General features: G+C 42.0%; 1 protein-coding gene across 3 annotated transcripts in view; it reads right to left on the bottom strand.

Annotated features, from left to right (window-relative positions):
* LOC124553617 (zinc finger protein 391-like) overlaps positions 1-19700 on the bottom strand; it is a 144390-nt gene that overhangs the window by 35083 nt on the left and 89607 nt on the right. For all 3 annotated transcript variants that reach the window (XM_047127472.1, XM_047127470.1, XM_047127471.1), the window contains exon 6: positions 8345-8410. In XM_047127472.1, coding sequence (XP_046983428.1) covers positions 8345-8410 — 66 coding nt within the window. The remainder of the gene's footprint in view (positions 1-8344; positions 8411-19700) is intronic.

Genomic DNA, 19700 nt, shown 5'->3' with positions numbered 1-19700 from the left:
TCAGGTAGGAATATCCAGTCACAGTGCTCTCAGAGAAGAAGAATGGCTCGTACAGTTTTTGACGTGACAAGGTACAAAAAAATTTACCTTTGGGGAATCACACTCAAATCCAATGCATTCCTGTGGATTCTTTGCACCCCAGATTTGACAGTTATGCCTGTTCACTTTCCCATTAGTGTGAAAAGTGGCTTCATCGCTAAAAATTAAGCAATCAACAATGCCATCCCTATCCTCATTCAATTGTTGGACTGTGAACAAAACTCTTGTCTCGATTGTCATCATTGAGCTTGTGCATTAGCTCCAATTTGAATGGTTTCATAGACAGATTTGTCAGAGGGCTTTCCACACTGTCATTGGAGTCATTTTGAGTTTACGGGGTGCATGACGCACCGATTTCTTTGGACTCCTTACGAATGTCTCTTGTACGTGCTCCACATTCACTTCACTCACACTGGAACGTCCGCTTCTCTTTGCCAGGCACAAGCGACCCGTCATGAATTTGTTGTGCTAGTGGTAAATGGCCTTTCTTGCTGGTGGCTTCTTACTGTACTCTGTTCTAAACAGCTGTTGAACAGCTGTAGCACACTTGTTTTTCTCGAACTCCGACATACAGAAAGCTCGCTCAGCACCTGAACTCACCGTGTTTGCGACTAGTGCTGACTATCAGCAAATTACTAAACTACGCTGTGGTGATATATGTGGAAGGAAAAAAAAAAAAAATTTCAGGGTTTCCCTTCAAAATGGCACAAGTATGATATCTGTAAGATGTTTGGTTCTTGTGCAATAAATAATTGAAAGTGTTCCCCGACTTTATGTACACTCCGTATTATGTACCACAGCAACATCAGTGGCCTGTGAATGAATATTTTCAAAAGAGGACAAATGTGCACTAAGAAGAGAAAGAGATTCACATAGACTAAAATGGGTCAGACTTTATTTATAAAGTGACACTATTGATTAATTTTTCCTTTATTGGAACATACGTGGCAGTACTGACTGTAAATGACTGCTGCACATAAAAAATTTTCTACTTGATAAAAAATATACACGATTTTGCTGTAGTATTTGTAACTTTTGCTGCAGACGAAATTTAAAGCTTTTTCTTTCTGAAAATTGCTAGGGACATAACACAAAATTATTACTCCTCTTATATGTTCTTTCAAAATAGAACCATATCAGATAAAAATACAGATTTAGTGACATGTATTAAAAAGGCAATGTACCTTCCTTTTACTTATTTTTTTGAGCGAATGATGAGTGCCGAGTCACAAAAAAGAGCTAGATGACTCCAGTGAGCCCATATCTACTGCAGACATGAGCTTAGACATTGAGTGGGGGGGGGGGGGGGGGGAGTAGAAAAGGAGAGAAGTAAAAATACTGTAGGTGCGTGTAGTGCTGGAATTAGAGCAGGGAAGGGTGGGTGAAGGACAATGACTAATGAAGGTTGAGGCTCCATTGCAGGGAAAGGCTGGTGTTGGTAGGAAGGATCCAGATGATACAGGCTGTGAAGTAGTCACTGAAGTGAAGAATGTCATGTCGGGCAGCGTGTTCAGCAACTGGGTGGTCCAGCCGTCTCTCAGCCACAGTTTGTCGGTGGCCATTCGTGTGAAAAACGCCCACGCAGAACGTAGAACGCAGCACAGTGGTTGAAGCTTAGCTTGTAAATCACACGACTGGTTTCAGAGGCAACTCTGCCTTTGATGGGATAGGTGGTGCTCGTGACTGGACCGGAGTAGGTGGTGGTGGGAGGACGCGTGGAGCAGGTCTCGAATCTAGGCCCATTACGGGGATACGAGCCGCGGGGCAAGCAGTCGAGAGACGGACAGGGATATTGTGTAGGTTCTGTGGGTGGCAGAATACCACTGTGGCAGGGGTGGGAAGGATAGTGGGTAGGACATTCCTCATTTCGGGGCACGACGAGAGGTAGTAAAAACTCTGGTGGAGAGTACGATTCAGTTGTTCCAGTCCTGGGTAGTACTGAGTCTCAATGGAAATGCTCCTCTGTGGCCAGATGGTGGGTCTTTGGGAGGTGGTGGGTGACCCAGAGATAAGACACAGCAGACCTCCCCTCAGTATATTTTGAGAGGGACCGCTCGTACTGCAGGTGCGACAGCCACGGGTGGCAGGGCTGTACAGAAGGGACTTCTCAGTACGGAACGAGCAGCAGCTGTCGAAGTGGAGGTATTGCTGGGGATCGGTAAGTTTGATACGGATGGAGAGTACTGATGTAGCCACCTTTGAGGTGGACGTCAACATCGGGGAAGGTGCCCGACGGGTTGAGGACGACCTAGTGAAGCGAATGGGGGAGAAGGTGATGACACTCTGGAAGAATACGGATAGGGTGTACGCAATCTCGACCCAGATCACGAGAATGTCAATTTATCTGAACTGGGTGAGGCGTTTGGAACTCTGCGTTGTTTGGAAGTATTCCTCTACATGTCCACGAATAGGTTGGCATAGGATGCTGCCACACTGCTGCCCACTGTTGCACCACTAATTTGCTTTTAGGTGATGCCTTCTGTGGTGTCACCACCACACACCACACTTCCTAGGTGGTAGCCTTTAAATCAGCTGCAGTCCGCTAGTATACGTCAGACCCGCGTGTCGCCACTATCAGTGATTGCAGATCGAGCGCCACCACACGGCACGTCTGGTCTAGAGAGACTCCCTAGCACTCGCCCCAGTTGTACAGCCGACTTTGCTAGTGACGGTTCACTGTCTACATATGCTCTCATTTGCAGAGACGACAGTTTAGCGTAGCCTTCAGCTATGTCATTTGCTATCACCTAGCAAGGCGCCATATTCAGTTACTATTGATATTGATGTTGTGAATCATGTACCTTCAAGAGCGACATTCATCATTAATGGATTAAAGTTAAGTATTAAACTAATAACATCTGCTTTCTGAATTCTAATTCCCAGTCATGTTCCAGACCTCACGTCACTATAGTTCTTCCCTCCTCACACCAGCCTGCGTGAGCTAAAACGCGTGCATTTGGGCCTCCAATAGTAACACGGTGTTGGCTCTTCTGCCAACCCAACACCTTCGATGGTGAAGTAATTGTGAGGTGAGTATATAGTTGGTTATAGTGACCAGAAAATAAGTTGTAGGTTTGGCATCCATGGGGCATTGGGAAATGCAGTGTTCAATAGTGGCAAAGTTAGGGACGTTAGTGTAAAGGGAGGTGACACTGATGGTGTAGAGCAGGGTGCCTTGTGGCAGAGGAACAGGAACTGTGGAGAGTCAGTGGAGTAAACGGTTGGTGTCTTTTATATAGGATGGTGGGTTTCAGGTAATAGGCTGAATGTTTATGGCTACAAGGGCAGAGATTCTCTTAAAAGGGGTGTCCTGGGTGGTCGAGTTGTCAGACCTTCGAAAGCACGCAGAAGGTAGGAGAGTGGGGAGCATTAGGGGCGAGGGGAGAGACAGACTCGGGAGAGGTCCTGGGCGCTATGGATTTGAGGAGAAACTGGAGATCCTGTTTGGAATAGGCTCACTGTGGCAGGGTTTGTTGCTGGATGAATCTGACACCTGGTGGAGTCCTTCTGCCAGGCAATCGCTGCAGTTCAAAAGCCTGCAGCCGTTGCAGCCTTTGTCAGCAGGAAGGGACTACAGGTCGGGGTCAATTTTGGATTGCAGTTCTTTCTGAGGATGTAAGATCAGCTTTCACAACGAGTGATTTGGTGAATGATGGTGAGACGAGGTTTTAGGTTAAGAAAGTGGGGAATGTTAAGAGGGGGTGATTCGGGGACAGAGGGAGCGGATCTTGGTCGGATGGAGGAGTGAACTGAGTCAGCTAGGATTCGATAATGGTCTTTGGTCGAGTGTGATTGGTAAGGTTGGTGATGAAAAAGTGTTTCCACTGTACGGACTGGGAGAAGGAGAGAATGACTTTAACAAATACTGCATGACTGATATTGGGAGGGGACAAAATGTGAGGCCTTTGGAAAGGACAGATACTTCTGTGGGACTGAGGGTTTTGGAGGAAAGGTTTGTGACTGCGTTTCAGGTTTGTTTAGATTCTGGATTCTGTATAGTGGCGAGAGGGAGTTTCTGACGGTGTGGTAAATGTAGTATGTCTGCGAAGCAGGGTTTTTCCAGCTATGAGGGGATGTGGGGGAAGTTTGAAGATTGTTGCAGAGGTGGTAGATAGTGGTAATTCTAGGCAGGAGTAGGAAGTGAACAGGCTGGAGAGTTTCTTGAGGTGGCATTGTGCATGCTGCTCTATTTCCTGGAGGGCAAGACTTTCAGTGTGAGAGACGGGATATAGAAATTTGGGATTGCAGAGCAGGTGAATTTAATGGATGGAGAGGAGGTCTCGCAAAGAGGTTTGAGCCCGATTTACACGATTTTGCCGGACAAGGTTGGTGACGGCTAATGACTGCCGGAATCTGAACGGAGGGGGATCACTGTGGAAGGAGGGGTTGCTGCCGAAGGCAGGTAATTTGGTGCTAAGGACATTTGGGAAGATTCTATGAGCCACGAAACAATGCAGGAACAGTATGTAGGATTAAGTTCTGGCTAGAGATAAGGAAACCTTTGTGTACCGGTGCAGATGGAACGAGCAGTGGAGGATAAAAATGCATAGAAATGCTTAAATCATGTAAAAAAAATACATTTCATCTCGGATTTTCCGTGTTAAATTACATAAAATCCTAGGACACATATACATGGGCCATCTAGAGGAATCTTTCTTAACCATCCACAACCCCAAACCTTCAAAACTTCAGATACAATGACGACGTATTCAGGATCTGGATCAAATGTAGGTACACCCTACCTCAAAACCTATCCCCCATTCACTTTACTTGGTCTTTCTCAAACCAACAAGCCATATTCCGCAATGTCGACATCCACCTCGTACAGTCCAGTGACTAAAGCCGCGACATCTGTAGTGAGGAATAATCCCTCTTCAAATATACTGAGGATCTCACCGAGGCCTTCGCAGACCAAAATTATCATCCTGACCTTGTATAGTAACACATCTCCCATGCCTCATCTCTCCAGTTACCCACCACCTCCTAAAGTCCCACCAGCCACAAAGGAGCACTCGTCTCACAACTCAGTACGACCCGAGTAACACTCTCCGCCAGGGTTTCCACTACCTCCCGTCGTGCCCCGAAACGAGAAATGCTAGCAACTATACTTCCCACCAAATCTACACAATATCTTCGTTCATCCCTACTCCCAACTCCCTACATCATGGCTCATATTTCTGTAACACTCTTAGATGCAAAACTCTCTCATACATCCTCCCACCACCACGCTTATTCCATTCTGGTCACAAGCACCTCCATCGAAGGAAGGGCTACCCGAGAAACCCATAGTTTGATCTACAAGCTAAGCTGCAACCACTGAGCTGCATCCTACGTGGGCACAACAACTGACAAACAGTCTGCCAGCACAAAAGACCGACAAACTGTGGTCGGCAGACAGCTGGACCACCCAGTTGCTGAGCACACTGTCTGACACTACATTCTTCACTTCAATGACTACTACACAGCCTTCCTATTGACACCATTTTTCTGAACTGTAAGTAAGAGCCTACGGAATATCAGACCAACTGTGTGACTAGATTGAAGAGTTAGCAAACAGAACAAAGCATGTTGTTCTCAATGGAGAGACATCTACAAACATTAAAGTAACCTCTGGGGTGCCACAGGGGAGTGTTATGGGACCATTGCTTTTCACAATATACATAAATGACCTAATAGATAGTGTCAGAAGTTCCATGCGGCTTTTCGCGGATGATGCTGTAGTATACAGAGAAGTTGCAGCATTAGAAAATTGTAGCGAAATGCAGGAAGATCTGCAGCGGATGGGCACTCGGTACAGGATGTGGCAACTGGCCCTTAACATAGACAAATGAAATGTATTGCAAATACATAGAAAGAAGTAGCCTTTATTGTACGATTAGATGATAGCGGAACAAACACTGGTAGCAGTTACTTTCTGTAAAATATCTGGGAGTATGCGTGCGGAACGATTTGAAGTGGAATGATCGTATAAAATTAATTGTCGGTAAGGCGGGTACCAGGTTGAGATTCATTGGGAGAGTCCTTAGAAAATGTAGTCCATCAACAAAGGAGGTGGCTTACAAGACACTTGTTCAACCTATACTTGAGTATTGCTCATCAGTGTGGGATCTGTACCAGATCGGGTTGATGGAGGAGATAGAGAAGATCCAAAGAAGAGCGCCGCGTTTCGTCACAGGGTTATTCGGTAAGCGTGATAGCGTTACGGAGATGTTTAGCAAAGTCGAGTGGCAGACTCTGCAAGAGAGGCGCTCTGCATCACGGTGTAGCTTGCTCGCCAGGTTTCGAGAGGGTGCGTTTCCGGATGAGGTATCGAATATATTGCTTCCCCCTACTTATACCTCCCGAGGAGATCACGAATGTAAAATTACAGAGAGAATCGAGCACGCACGGAGGCTTTCAGCCAGTCGTTCTTCCCGCGAACTGTACGCGGCTGGAACAGAAAAGGGAGGTAGTGACAGTGGCACGTAAAGTGCCCTCCGCCACACACCGTTTGGCAGCTTGCGGAGTATAGATGTAGATGTAGATGTAGATGAACTGCACGTGTGGGAACTCTCCCTGCAACATGTCCTACGTTCCAGTAACCCCCGCTGGCCTTAACCTCATTTAGACCCTGTCCTTTCCTGCTCGCACTCCAGCACTACACCGTCCTCTATTTCACCGATGCACCCACAGCTTCTCTCGCCCTCATCTACTTCTCTCCCTTTCTGCTCGACCCTGTCCCCTGCCACCCCTCCGACCTCCCGACGGCACGTAGCTGCCCTTCCCTGCCCACGTAGCTGTACGTCCCCACAAGCAGCACTTCACTGTCCCCACGCAGCCTCCTCCTCCTCAGCCCCACCTCCCAGATCGCTTCTGCCGTCACGCACAGTCGTCCGCAGTCCGGCATCGGTGGCCACAATCTGTAGTCCCGTGTCTGACCTACGTTTGCGTCAGTGTGCGTGAGTTGTCTATTTTAGAAGAAGGCCTTTTGGCCAGAAGCTCACGTGTTTAGCAGTCTTTTTGTTACGCCTATCTGTGACTCGACATGTCCATTATATGGTGAGTAGTAATGTATCCTTTTCACAATACTGTCATTATCCTGTTCTGGTTCTTGCACTGTTTAACGTTTTAACAAAGGTCTGTAAATTGGTATTGTTACATCTCTTAATGACACATTCCGACGCAGAGACGTACAATACCTTAAAGGCTGCGCCAAAGATTAAATTGAGAGGCATGTAGACTATAATCTTTGTAATGTTGACATTGGATTCTCTTTCATTTCGTACTCCAAGAAGGAGCTAAGAGACACTTTCGATTGTTGCCTCGTGGAGTATGGACGTAATTTTTGGAGTGTGCGGAAAGGCAGCCGTATAGTTAGTAATTATGGTTTGTGCGACGAGCACAGCGAGTCTTATTGTGTCGTGAATAAAAAAATAGTGAGAAATATCTAAGTTTTACAAGAATTACTTAAAGCGACGTAGCACTGTATTCCTCGGTTTCCACCGTCTTCGTGAAGTGAACCGATGCCGACTCGGGGAAGATACACACAGGCGACAGAGAGAAGAACACCGGTGGCGACTAACGAATTAATATTGTGGCAGAAGGACTGATTCTACGTCTAAGGTGAGAACTCTGATTAAATCTACAATGATGTAGAATTCAAAATGTAATTAATCGGAATGGTAAATTATATTACAGGCAAATTTTACGCAGCACTGAATTTGTCCGCATTCAAGCCGGTCAATAGAGTCCGTAAAAAAAAGCCTTTCAAAAATTCAGTTCCACGTCCATAATTTTTCCTCTTTTCAAAATATCAATAAATTTTTTTTTTTTATTTATTTTGCCACAATCTTTATTTATACCATGGCAGCTGTGGCTTCCCAGTCAGTTCTACACACATCTAGTTTGTTCCAGTATGAGTTGTAAATCAAGTTTGTACTCATCAGCATACAGTAATAGGTAATCAGTCATATAATTTGTGATGCATCTGAGAGTAAAGTAAAATCTACACAAAATTGTATGTGTAAATGATGCTACTAGAAACAATAAAAAAAGATTGAGTGCAAGTAGTTCTCGCATTATTAATTAACGTATACAATCCTCGGATCTAATCGATCTACACTCGAAGTTAAGCATATTAAAATCAATTAATTTCTGCATACTATCCCACAAATTTCAGTTTGTTGGTGGTATTGACTGGCTTGTTGGCCCACACACAAGTCTAAAACATAATTTTTGCTTGCACGAAACAATGATTTTTATTAAGTACGACAATCAGATAGTAATGTGACAATACAGTAAATAAAAAGACAAGCAAAGCACTCACTATGTCTCCTTCAGAAGCCAGGGGGTCCCTCGAGGCCTCGTCATCGGCAGGTAAACACGTCGGAACCTGTGAAGTGGAGAAACGTGTCAGCGTAAGTAGCTCTCTGCTGACAAAGCGACTGAGAATGTCTCGAACAGCTGGTCCTCCGCAGCTTACAATGAGAAATTGCCTTTCTGGTTCACTAGCTAATATTTTCCTACACAGTACTGGGAACAGTTTTTAGATCCATCTTTCATAGACTAACAAAGAGTATTACTATCACATATATGTAGAAAGCATGCTAATTTTATTTCATGGAACAGAAACAAAAACACACTCACTCCACTCACACTGCAAATACTTGAATAAAAACATCACATTTAGAATTGAGCACAAACTACAAAACAAATAAACTTTTTAGATCAGAAAAACACTAAAAATGGACCAATAGACTAATTAAATATCTCCCAGAAGAAGACGGCCACAGACTGCATAATTCACCGTAGTTCTTGCCATCCAAAAACACATAAGAAAGCCGTTTTTCAGACTTGCATAAAATGATGATAAAATATTTGCTTAGTAAATAAAATATTACATCTGAACTAAAAACAGTGGGGCGGGGGAGAAATAATGATTGTACTCCCACCTTAATCGACAAAATTTATACTAAAAAGTTGTGCATCAATAAAAAGGAAATAAGTTAGCATTACCAAGCAAAACCACATTATAACCACAAAACTCAGTTCACTATAATACTATAATGATAGCAGGAGAAACAGAACTTCTTCTTCAGATAAATATATAGGATTACCATACAATGTCAAATAGGGGTTAAGAAGGAGTTGGTTTAATAATGAATAAGAAAACAGGAACGTGGGTGTCATAAGCAAGAGACACACACAGCCCACACCACCACAGTAGTACAAGTTTATATGCCAATAGCTTTGCAGATGATGATGATATTGAAGAAATGCATGATGACATAAAAGAATTCAGATAGTCAAGAGAGACAAAAATCTAATTGTGGTGGGAAACCGGGACTCAGTAGCTGGAAAAGGAAGAGAAGGAAAGGTAGTAGGTGAATATGGACCAGGGAATAGGAATGAAAGAAGAAGCCACCTGGCTATATTTTGTACACGGGGTAATTTAATCATTGCAATTTAAGAACCATCAAAGAAGGTTGAATACATGGAAGAGACCTGGAAACACTGGAAGGTTTCAGTCTGACTCAGATGTGGGCTCTGACCACAATTTAGTGGTTATGAACTGTAGTTTAAAACTAAAGAAATTGCTGAAAGATAGGAAATTAATTAGATGGAACCTGGATAAGCTGAAATGACCAGAGGCGGCTGAGTGTTTCAGAGAGAGCATTACGAATGACTGACTAGAACAGAGCAAAGAGAAGATGAATGGGTAGCTCTGAGAGATGGAATAGTGAAGGCAGCGGAGGACCAAATAGGTAAAAAGTCAAGGCCTAATAGAAACCCTTGGATAACACAGGAGATATTGAATTTAACTGATGAAAGGAGAAAATAAAGAAATGTAGCATATGAAGCAGGCAAAAGGGAATACAAATATCTAAAAACTGAGATTGACAAGAAGTGTTAATGGTTAAGCGAGAATGGCTAGAGGACAAAAATGGCTCTGTGCACTATGGGACTTAAACATCTGAGGTCATCAGTCCCCTAGAACTCAGAACTACTTAAACCTAACTAACCTAAGGACATCACACACATCCATGCCCGAGGCAGGATTCGAACCTGCGACCATAACAGTTGCGCAGTTCCAGACTGAGGCGCCTAGAACTGCTCGGCCACACAGGCCGGTGCTAAGAGGGCAAATGAAAGTAATTAGAAGCATATATCACTAGTGGAAAAATAGATACTGGCTACAGGAAAATTAAAGAAGCCCTTAGAGAAGAGAGAACTAGCTGTATGAATATCAAGAGCTCAGATGGAAAACCAGTCCGAAGCAAAGACGAAAAAGTTGAAAGGTGGAAGAAGCATATAGAAGGTATATGCAAGGGAGATGAACTTGAAGGCAATATTATGGAAATGGAAGAGGACATAGATGAAGACGAGATGGGAGATATGATACTGCAATAAGAATTTGACAGAGCACTGAAATACTTAAAGTCCAAACAAGGGCGCAGGAGCAGGTGACATTCCATCAAAGCTACTGATAGTCTTGGGGGAGCCTGCCATGACAAAATTCTTCCATCTGATATGCAAGATGTACAAGACAAGTGAAATACCCTCAGTCTTGAAGAAGAATGTAATAATTACAATTCCAAAGAACACAGGTGCTGTCAGGTGTAAATATTATCAAACAATCAGTTTAATAAGCAAAGTACTAACATGAATTCTTTACAGAAGGAGAATGGAAAACCTGGTAGAAGCCAGCCTTGGGGAACATCGGTTTTGATTCCAGAGAAATGCTGGAAATGCAAGGTAATATAGATCCTATGACTTATTTTAGAAGATACGTTAAGAAAAGTTTATACATTTATAGCATTTGTAGACTTACAGAAAGCTTTTGGCAATGTTGACTGGAATACTCTCTTCTGGAGTTTGTAGCTATTCTCTGACATTATGTGATCCATACACTGAGCAAGCAGCAAAGGAAATCAAAGAAAAATTTAGAGTAGGAATTAAAGTCCAAGGAGAAGAAATAAAAACTTTGAGGTTTTCCAATGACATTGTAATTATGTCAGAGACAGTAAAGGACTAGAAAGAGCAGTTGCATGTAATGGGCAGTGTATTGAAAGGAAGATATAAGATGAACACCAGCAAAAGCAAGACTGGGATAACAGGAGGTAGTTGAATTAAATCAGGTACTGCTGATGGAATTAAATTAGGAAATGAGACACTTAAAAAGGTAGATGAGCTTTTCTATTTGAACAGCTAAATAACTGATGAAACAGCGAAATAACTGAAGATGGTCGAAGCAGAGATGAAATAAAACAGACTGGCAATGTCAGGAAAAGTGTTTCTTAAACAAGAGGAACTTGTTAACATTGAATATAGATTTGGGAATCAGGAAGTCAATTCTGGGAGTATCCGCATGGAGAGTAGCCATGTATGGAAGTGAAACATGTACCATAAACAATTTAGACAAGAAGAGAGTACAAGTTTTCTTAATGTGGTGCTACAGAAGAATGCTGAAGATTAGACAAGTAGATCACGTAATTAATGAGGAGGCACTGAACAGAATTAGTGAAAAAAGAAATTTGTAGCACAACCTGACTAGTGGAAGGGATCAGTTAATGGGACACATTCCAAGACATCAAGAGATCCTCAATTTAGAATTGGTGGGAAGTGTGGGAGGTAAAAATCTTAGAGGGAGACCAAGAGATAAATAAAATAGGCAGATTCACAAGGATGCAACTTACCATAGCTACCCAAATCTAAGCTACATTCTAAACTGCACCTGAAAAATGAGACTCAAAATTCAAGGAGGGAAAAAGTTTTCAGCCGCACTTCAAAATCAAAACAAAGTTGGTTCATTATAACATGAGATACAAATTAGATGGAACGGATGAAGATACAGCTACAGTAGCTGGGTTTGATTCGTAAGCTTAGTAGCTTAGCTTCAGCAAAATTATTTTGTAGATTAATTTACTCTTTAAAACATTAAAAATATCATAACTTGTCTGCACAGAATTTATAATCATAGATGATCTAAAAATCAGTTTACGAAAGTCAGTTGCCGTGCTTAATTTCTGGCTATATAACTATTCAGAATAAGATGCACTAAGCGGCAGCAGAACACACATAAAAGACTATTGTGATTGGCAAGCTTTCGGAGTCAGTGGCTCCTTCTTCAGGCAGAAGGGTTGAAGGACAAGGAAGAAGGGTGAAGGAAAAGAACTGGAAAGATCTAGGGAAAAGTGGTAGAGTTTGGGAAACTCAGCCAGCACCACGAGTCAGGGGGGCTTTCTCAAAATCGACCCCTTTTCCTAGACCTCTACAGTCCTTTTCCTTCACCCTTCTTCATTCTCCTTCAACCCTTCTGCCTGAAGAAGCGGCCACTTGCTCCAATAGCTTGCCAATCACAACAGTCTTTTACCTGTGTGTTCTGCCACTGCTTCGTGAGTAGATTTTTTACCTATTCAACTAAATAATTTTATCAATAATGATTTTTTTCATTGTTATATGCAGAATAATATGAATGTAAACATTACAAGATATGTATGTGTGTCAGCATTTACGATTGCCTCACTCAATTTTATTATAGGGACAGGATTTAAATGAGGTAACAGCTAACATGCAAGAATATATATAGTAATGTTTACATTCGTATTATTCTTATGACAACAGGGTGTATATGCGAACAAGGAAAAAGAATTCTCGGATTTTCCCAGATCTCCTGTTTAAAAATACACTTTCTCATGGGTGAAAATACACTTTTTCCGTGTTATGAGACAGTATACTTTCTGTCACTACTCTAAAACTTATAAATCCTTTGAATGGATATGGTTTTATACAGCAACATAGAATTTCCCAGCACTTTAGAAAACGAAACACGGGGGAAAACACGTTTTGGAAAGATCTTTGACGTGCAGTAACATGTACGCTGCACATCTTGGTATTACGAAAGCATAAATTCAAATTCCAACAACAGGAAAAGTTAATGGTTTAAGTTAATATACATAGTGTTGCTACAAGAAAAGCTTTCGCATATAATATTTGTCTCGAAGACTAATAAGCTACAAGATAAGCTAAGCTTTTACATTTAATGTTGATCTGTTTAGTGCATGTCACACTTTAAGATGCATCACACAAATACGCCAGTAAAATTTTTAATACAGACATAAATCTCTGATATTCTGGGCTCAAAATTCTTCCAAATGGCTCATCATCAAAGAGTTCATTTTTAAATGAGAGCAAACAATCTGTGATCACAGAAATTCATCGTGCATTCTCGCACATAGTTCATCTTGCGTACAAGGAAATTTAATTCGAAAACAACACTTTTCGAACCAAAATTCGCAATATTTTCCCGCAACCTGTTAGAAATAGATTAATTTCAGCAGCTGCCAGAGAGCGCCAGATAATAGGCGTCCCCGCGCTTGCGCAGCTACGGTGACGTAGGAAGCCCGTACGTTTGTATGCGTGAAACATTAGAAGAGCTTACTTACACTATGTCATAAAAGAAACAAGACATCAGAGCATCGGAATTTCGTGAACCGTACTAAAATGCATAGTTCGCCTTGAAGTGCACATTCGTATGTCCGGATTCCCAATGACGTAAGCCTCGACCTGATATTAAGCTTTTCAGTCTGGTTTCCAGGATGTAAATTTTCTTGGAGTACCAGTACTGTATTATCTTACGTTTGGTTCTTTATTATGGCCTAATGCCGTAAGTGCTAGAAGATGAAAACGTGCACTTTAAATGCAGTGAACAGTTGAAACTAGCCAATAGTGTGGAATTAAACATTTCGTTTCAAATAAATTTACTGCCTCTGCAGGAAAGCTTAATAAAAGAAAAATTCCTTTAGCAAACCGACAAAAATAACTTTATTGTTCCGCAAGGCGATTAACACTTGACTGTCAGAAAGGTGGAAATAAAATCAAATCTGAAACTAGTAACATAGTAATTATGTCAATGTATTTTAATTCACTTGATAGCTTCCAGCCACAGAAATCCGTCTCGTTTTCATTTGGCGTGAGCACAGTAAACGAAGAGGAAACAGAGAAATCACTAAATGTAAACACGGGTCATCTGGAAACTACCCCCTACTCCCCTCCCCCCTCATCCCCCTCCGCACTATAACTCAGACTGCTCTGCGCTCTATGCATAATGCATAAGAATGTCAAAATATATATATATATATATATTCCAATCCCGGGAGCGGAAAGACTTACCTGACTCCTTACCCTCTCCCTTAAAACCCACTTCCTTTCGTCTTTCCCTCTCCTTCCCTCTTTCCTGATGAGGCAACAGTTTGTTGCGAAAGCTTGAATTTTGTGTGTGTGTTTGTGTTTGTGTGTCTATCGACGTGCCAGCACATTCGTTTGGTAAGTCACATCATCTTTGTTTTTAGATATATTTTTTTCCCATGTGGAATGTTTCCTTCTATTATATATATATATATTCATTCATTTTGTAGTGCATATCTTTCTAAAGAGTCTGACACATAAAACATATATCTTCGAGGAAATGTAAGACATGTTATTTGATCTCAAGTGTGCCGAAGTGCCTCTTCAAACAACATTCTTATACCACATGTCACTGTATTTTGCTCTGTGGAACTCAAATGTGTATATTTTGTAATGGATGCCATCAAACTATATTCAGGACAGTGGAAATTAAAATGGCCTGTAGTGCCTCTCCTGCTCCCAGTCGGCCAGTTTGACATCCTGCCCCTCTTAAACATAAAAAAAATAAAAAACAAAAATTCGCAATTAATACTGGATGTGATTATATGTCACCGGGAGAACAACAACTCTTCAGAAAATATGGACTCTTTATTGCCTATTGGCTAATAACTTGCTCTTCTGTGTGACATGAAATTAAATACAGGACACCTAAAACCAGTAAAGACAAGAGACAGGCAAGACAGTACACATTTCTTCAATCTTTAGGTCCTAGCGATTTTTCTCTCTGTCTTGCTACAGCTTTACATGGCGTGCTTTCCTTTCTGTGAAAGAACTATTACCTCATTCGAGTTCACCAAATGTTTTGCTACATGAAAAATCAAAATGTCGTCGTCCAACACTGAAAAAGCTGTTAATAGAAATAGTACTTAAGACTGCTGTGGTTTCTCGATCTGATTACATCTATGTTGCCCCTGTTGCTGGATGAACCAAAATAGGCCTTTCTAATATTGCAGCAATTGTAACACACACCAAATAAGTGAGACTGTTTTGGCAATAATGATCATTTTTATAGTACGACAGAATATAATTCACAAAGTACCAGTACGAAATACCTGTTTGCCCATCTACAATCAAAAAGCTTTATGTTAGGAAATAGCTTCACATTTCATTCATACGCTAAAGTTTCTCATTCACGAGACTGAAATGTAGTAGAAAGAAACTTCTGTATAAATTTGGAATCATATTCTTCCGTAATTTGTGTGATGTCCCCATTTCTTCTCCTTCCTCATTCTAGCAAACAATCTCATCATCAGTAATTCTGTAACTATTCCTACCACTGTCAAAACTCATTCTCCGGTAAACTTTACTAACCCTGCCACAATCACCAGTTTAGTTATCCAGTGATTATTCTCCAGTTAGGCATTATTACGTGTTCATACAATGCGTTTTCCGCGCTACTCCGAGAATGGAACTTAAGCGGCTGCTAGCAAGGGACTACAACTGGCCCTGACTAGTGTAGCGATCTGGCCAAAAATTTTCTGTCAAATTTCACTTTCTTGGATACACCGAGAAGAAATACGTAATCTTTCTTACCTGTTATACCTGTTAGTCTTCTATTTTCACTCTGGTGGTCTGAATCTATGGATTTCACTAGTAATCATAACAACGCCGAACATATGCAAACCGAATCAACCACATAAATAAGCAGCAGTTGGCATTCAACGGTTCAGCTTTATTCTGCTCAGCTTGTATAGCCCCATCCCGTTTTGTCTGCAGGAAAGTTCATTTCTAGATGCAACGATGATTCCCCTGGCAGACATATCAAGTACACTACGCACGCATTCAAAAATCAACTTATAATTCATTCAGAAATCAAATTATAATGTCTTCAAAAATGTCCAAAAACCACCAGGGGTGCCTTTCAAAGTCATACGAATAATCAATAGACTGACTTGCACTGGAAGCTAGGTGCTTTGTGAAACAAAGTTTTTTTTTTTTCCCCTCAAGAATATGAATTTGCCCCCTCCTCCTGAAATTACCACCCAGTTCAGATACTCCGGTTTGCCACCTCCCCTCCCCACCCCACACACTAGGTCCGGGCCTGCTGTGCACGCGTGAATCTGGCAGCTTGGGCGCATCAGTAAAATCTTTCTGGGTACCCCATGTGGCTGGTTGCTGCTACTGCTGCTTACACAGCCAACAGCCACACTTCTGTAGCCAGAAGCGGGAGAAGGTATTACTAATACGTGACTCAACTGCGCGTGTGCGTGAGCCCGCTCATAACTGGCTAATTGATCTAATGTAAACAGTTGTGACGCCACACTCGTCGGAGTCAATTTGTTGTTACAAAGCACTGCATAGTTTCCCTAAAGCCTTTGACACATTTTGCAGTTGGCAGACGCTTGTACGAGCACTATGTTATTTTATTTCCTTTGCAATTTAAGTTTTATTTTCATTTTTTTCTCTCTAAAAAATTCCCGGTGTTTTCCCAGTTTTCTCCCAGGTGAAAAATTCCCAGGTTTTTCCCGGATCACCCTGGACAAAGAGAGTATGCGATTCACGATTCATAGGAACCGTCTACTGTCACCAGTAGGAAAACAATGAGGATGTACTGACAAAGTGTCGGCCATATTGACGTACGTTCTGAACACAAGTTTGCCAATCGTAGTGAAGTGAAAGCCCTGGAGAAACAGCAGCACCACGAAGCCGACCTCAGCCGATGCCTTAAGCGCCTGCAGCACGATTAGCATTTTTTCTGCATAAGAAATAATTTCCTCCTGGAATTTGGCACTGTAATGAAAGCTTTTCATTATGGTTCACTACACAAGCACTTCACAATATGTGAAATGAAAATGAGCCACAGCTTACCAACTTGTGCAAGAATCCTAAAGCCTTAGGCACTGTTGGTATTTATGTAGACGAATTTATTTTTGTGGCTACGAATATTTGAAAGGCTGCTACATTCGAAGATGAGCAATACTGAATTTCTATTTTCTCCGTAGATGGACATATTACAATTCAGTGGCCTAAACTCAGAAAAAAAGCACCTTTATTTTCTAACTATTTTATGCATTTTTACTAGCACACAAGATTTGATGCCAGTATTTATCTCTGCTCTTGAAAATCATTCCTGTCTAGCACTGCTTTTTCCTGATGGCAAAAGTTAGTCGACTGTTTGTGAACCTCGGGTCCTTTCGTCACAGTCTGTCACTTCTCATCCTCTGCCTTCCGATATACTAACGTGAGTGCAATGTAAGTCTCAGAATTCCCCCCATACTTCATTGCTCACTAAAAAGAAGATTTTTCTCATTTTCTTTTATAAATGTTTTTTATAATCACTGTTTTTCCAGGCTTTGTTTTCCTGTCACTTTACGAGTGCTACAAAAGTGTCAAGCTTCGAGTGAATATCGCCCACAAAATTATAAGAGAGTGTTTTGAAACATGGCCCATCACTGTTATCAAAGCTATAACTATTAATAGTTCCAATCTGAAATATGTTCCTTTAAGGATTTCAGACAGCATTTTTGTGATCTATAGCAAATTACACACTTGGTGAACATTTGAGACACATTTATACTGCTGCCAAGATGGCATTAATTCAAATACTTGACACTAATGGGCACTATAGCCCCTCAAGTTATCTTACGGTGTGTAGCAGAGGATACTTCCGAGAACCACAATGACATCTCAGTTTTCGTATTTCATTTGAGGATGGTGCATGGGAACAGTGACTCTTAGTTATACTCCACACGAGTTCAAATTTCTGTGATTTCACTCTCGTGGACATTTCATATTATTAGCAGGAAATACTATCTTCCTTACCGCTTCTTAGACAGACACTCTTCGTATCTGATAGGTACGTATCTTCATGATGCTCAATGCCTCTCTTGTAACATCTGCAAAATAAGGCATCACCCTTTTGTGTAAGTCAATACAGTTATAAATGTTCCTAAGGACAAGACATACTGAACTGAACTTCTTGATTAGTTTATCCATGCACTGACTCCATTTTAACTGTTATGCAACAGCAACCCTAGGAGTTTTACAGAGGGTGTTTCATTTGCTGTATGACAATTAATATATATTTCTGCTGTCAGGTCTTTATTGCTTGTCTGAAACTATACAGTTCTCAGCTCAAGACAAGAACATCTAGAGGAACTATAGCTCAAGTTTAATGGGGTAGCTGACAATGCACTGGATGCAAGACCAGTCCCATACGTCCTCCTACCACCACCTACACCACTCCGGTCACTAACGTCACGTATCCCATCAAAGGCAGGGCTGCATGTGAAACCAGCCACGTGATCTACAAGCTAAGCTGCAACCACTCTGCTGCATTCTACATGGGCACGACGACCGACAACCTGTCTGTCCGCACAAACTGTGGCCGAGAAAGAGTGGACCACCCTGTTGCTGAACACGCTGACAAACATGATATCCTTCATCTCACTGACCGCTTCACAACCTGTGCCATAAAGATCCTTTTGACCAACACCAGCTGCTCCCAATTGTGCAGGTGGGAACTTCCCCTGCAATACACTCCATGTGACTGTAAATCTCCTGGCTTCAACCTTCGTTAGTCGCTGTCCTCACCATCCAGCCCCTTCCCTGTTCCCATTCCAACACTACACAGCCGTCATTCCACCACCACACTCAGTCTCTTTACTTCTCTCCTTTACCTCCACCCCCTCCCCCCCAATCTCTCCCCCGCCTTCGGTCTAACCTGTGGCACTTCACTGTCCACCATCCACCATACTATCCCTCCCTCTCCCCACCCCAGCCTCCTCATTACCCCCACCCCATCGCGTATTGGTGCTCCTGCTCGCAGTGTGGTTTCAGGTGCCTGAGACTCCAGTCGTGTGTGTGAGTTGCATTTTCATGAGAGAGAGAGAGAGAGAGAGAGAGAGAGAGAGAGAGAGAGTCACCTATTGCTGACAAAGGCCTTAATGGCTGAAAGCTTTATTTGTGACAGATCAATTTGTTGTTCCTATTACGATTCACCATCTCCTATGTATAGTGAGTAGCAACTTTACTTTTCGTAATGTTGTTACAATCCATCCTGGATTTTCCATTGTTTAACTGTTCAGTATATTTTAATGTCAATATTTGACCATTGTGGTCAGATAAACTACCCTTTACTGATTTTGCAACTAAATCACTGCACGTTGTCTGTTCAAAAACAAGTTGTTAACAGCTGTCGCACTATGTCCTTTGGTCCTAGTAGGACATTTTACCAGATCTTTGGACCGACGTATGTAATGTTTCATAGCTACGAGTTTAGTTTTTATACCCATCGAGCAGTTCTCCAATGTGAGCCTCCGTTTTCTGTTACATACGTAAAGCTTGAGCCAGTCGAGATGGATGCTTTAACATTTTATTTTTCAGAATTTTATGGTTCACTACTAAAAGTCTTGGGGTGATTATTGTGGTGTCACCGCCAGACACCACACTTGCTAGGTGGTAGCCTTTAAATCGGCCGCGGTCCGGTAGTATACGTCGGACCCGCATGTCGCCACTATCAGAGATTGCAGACCGAGCGCCGCCACACGGCAGGT

Source organism: Schistocerca americana, chromosome 11, assembly GCF_021461395.2.
Source record: "Schistocerca americana isolate TAMUIC-IGC-003095 chromosome 11, iqSchAmer2.1, whole genome shotgun sequence".
Lineage (NCBI taxonomy): Eukaryota > Metazoa > Arthropoda > Insecta > Orthoptera > Acrididae > Schistocerca > Schistocerca americana.
The sequence above is the reverse complement of the archived record's forward strand: the minus strand, read 5'-3'. Positions and strand labels throughout refer to the sequence as shown.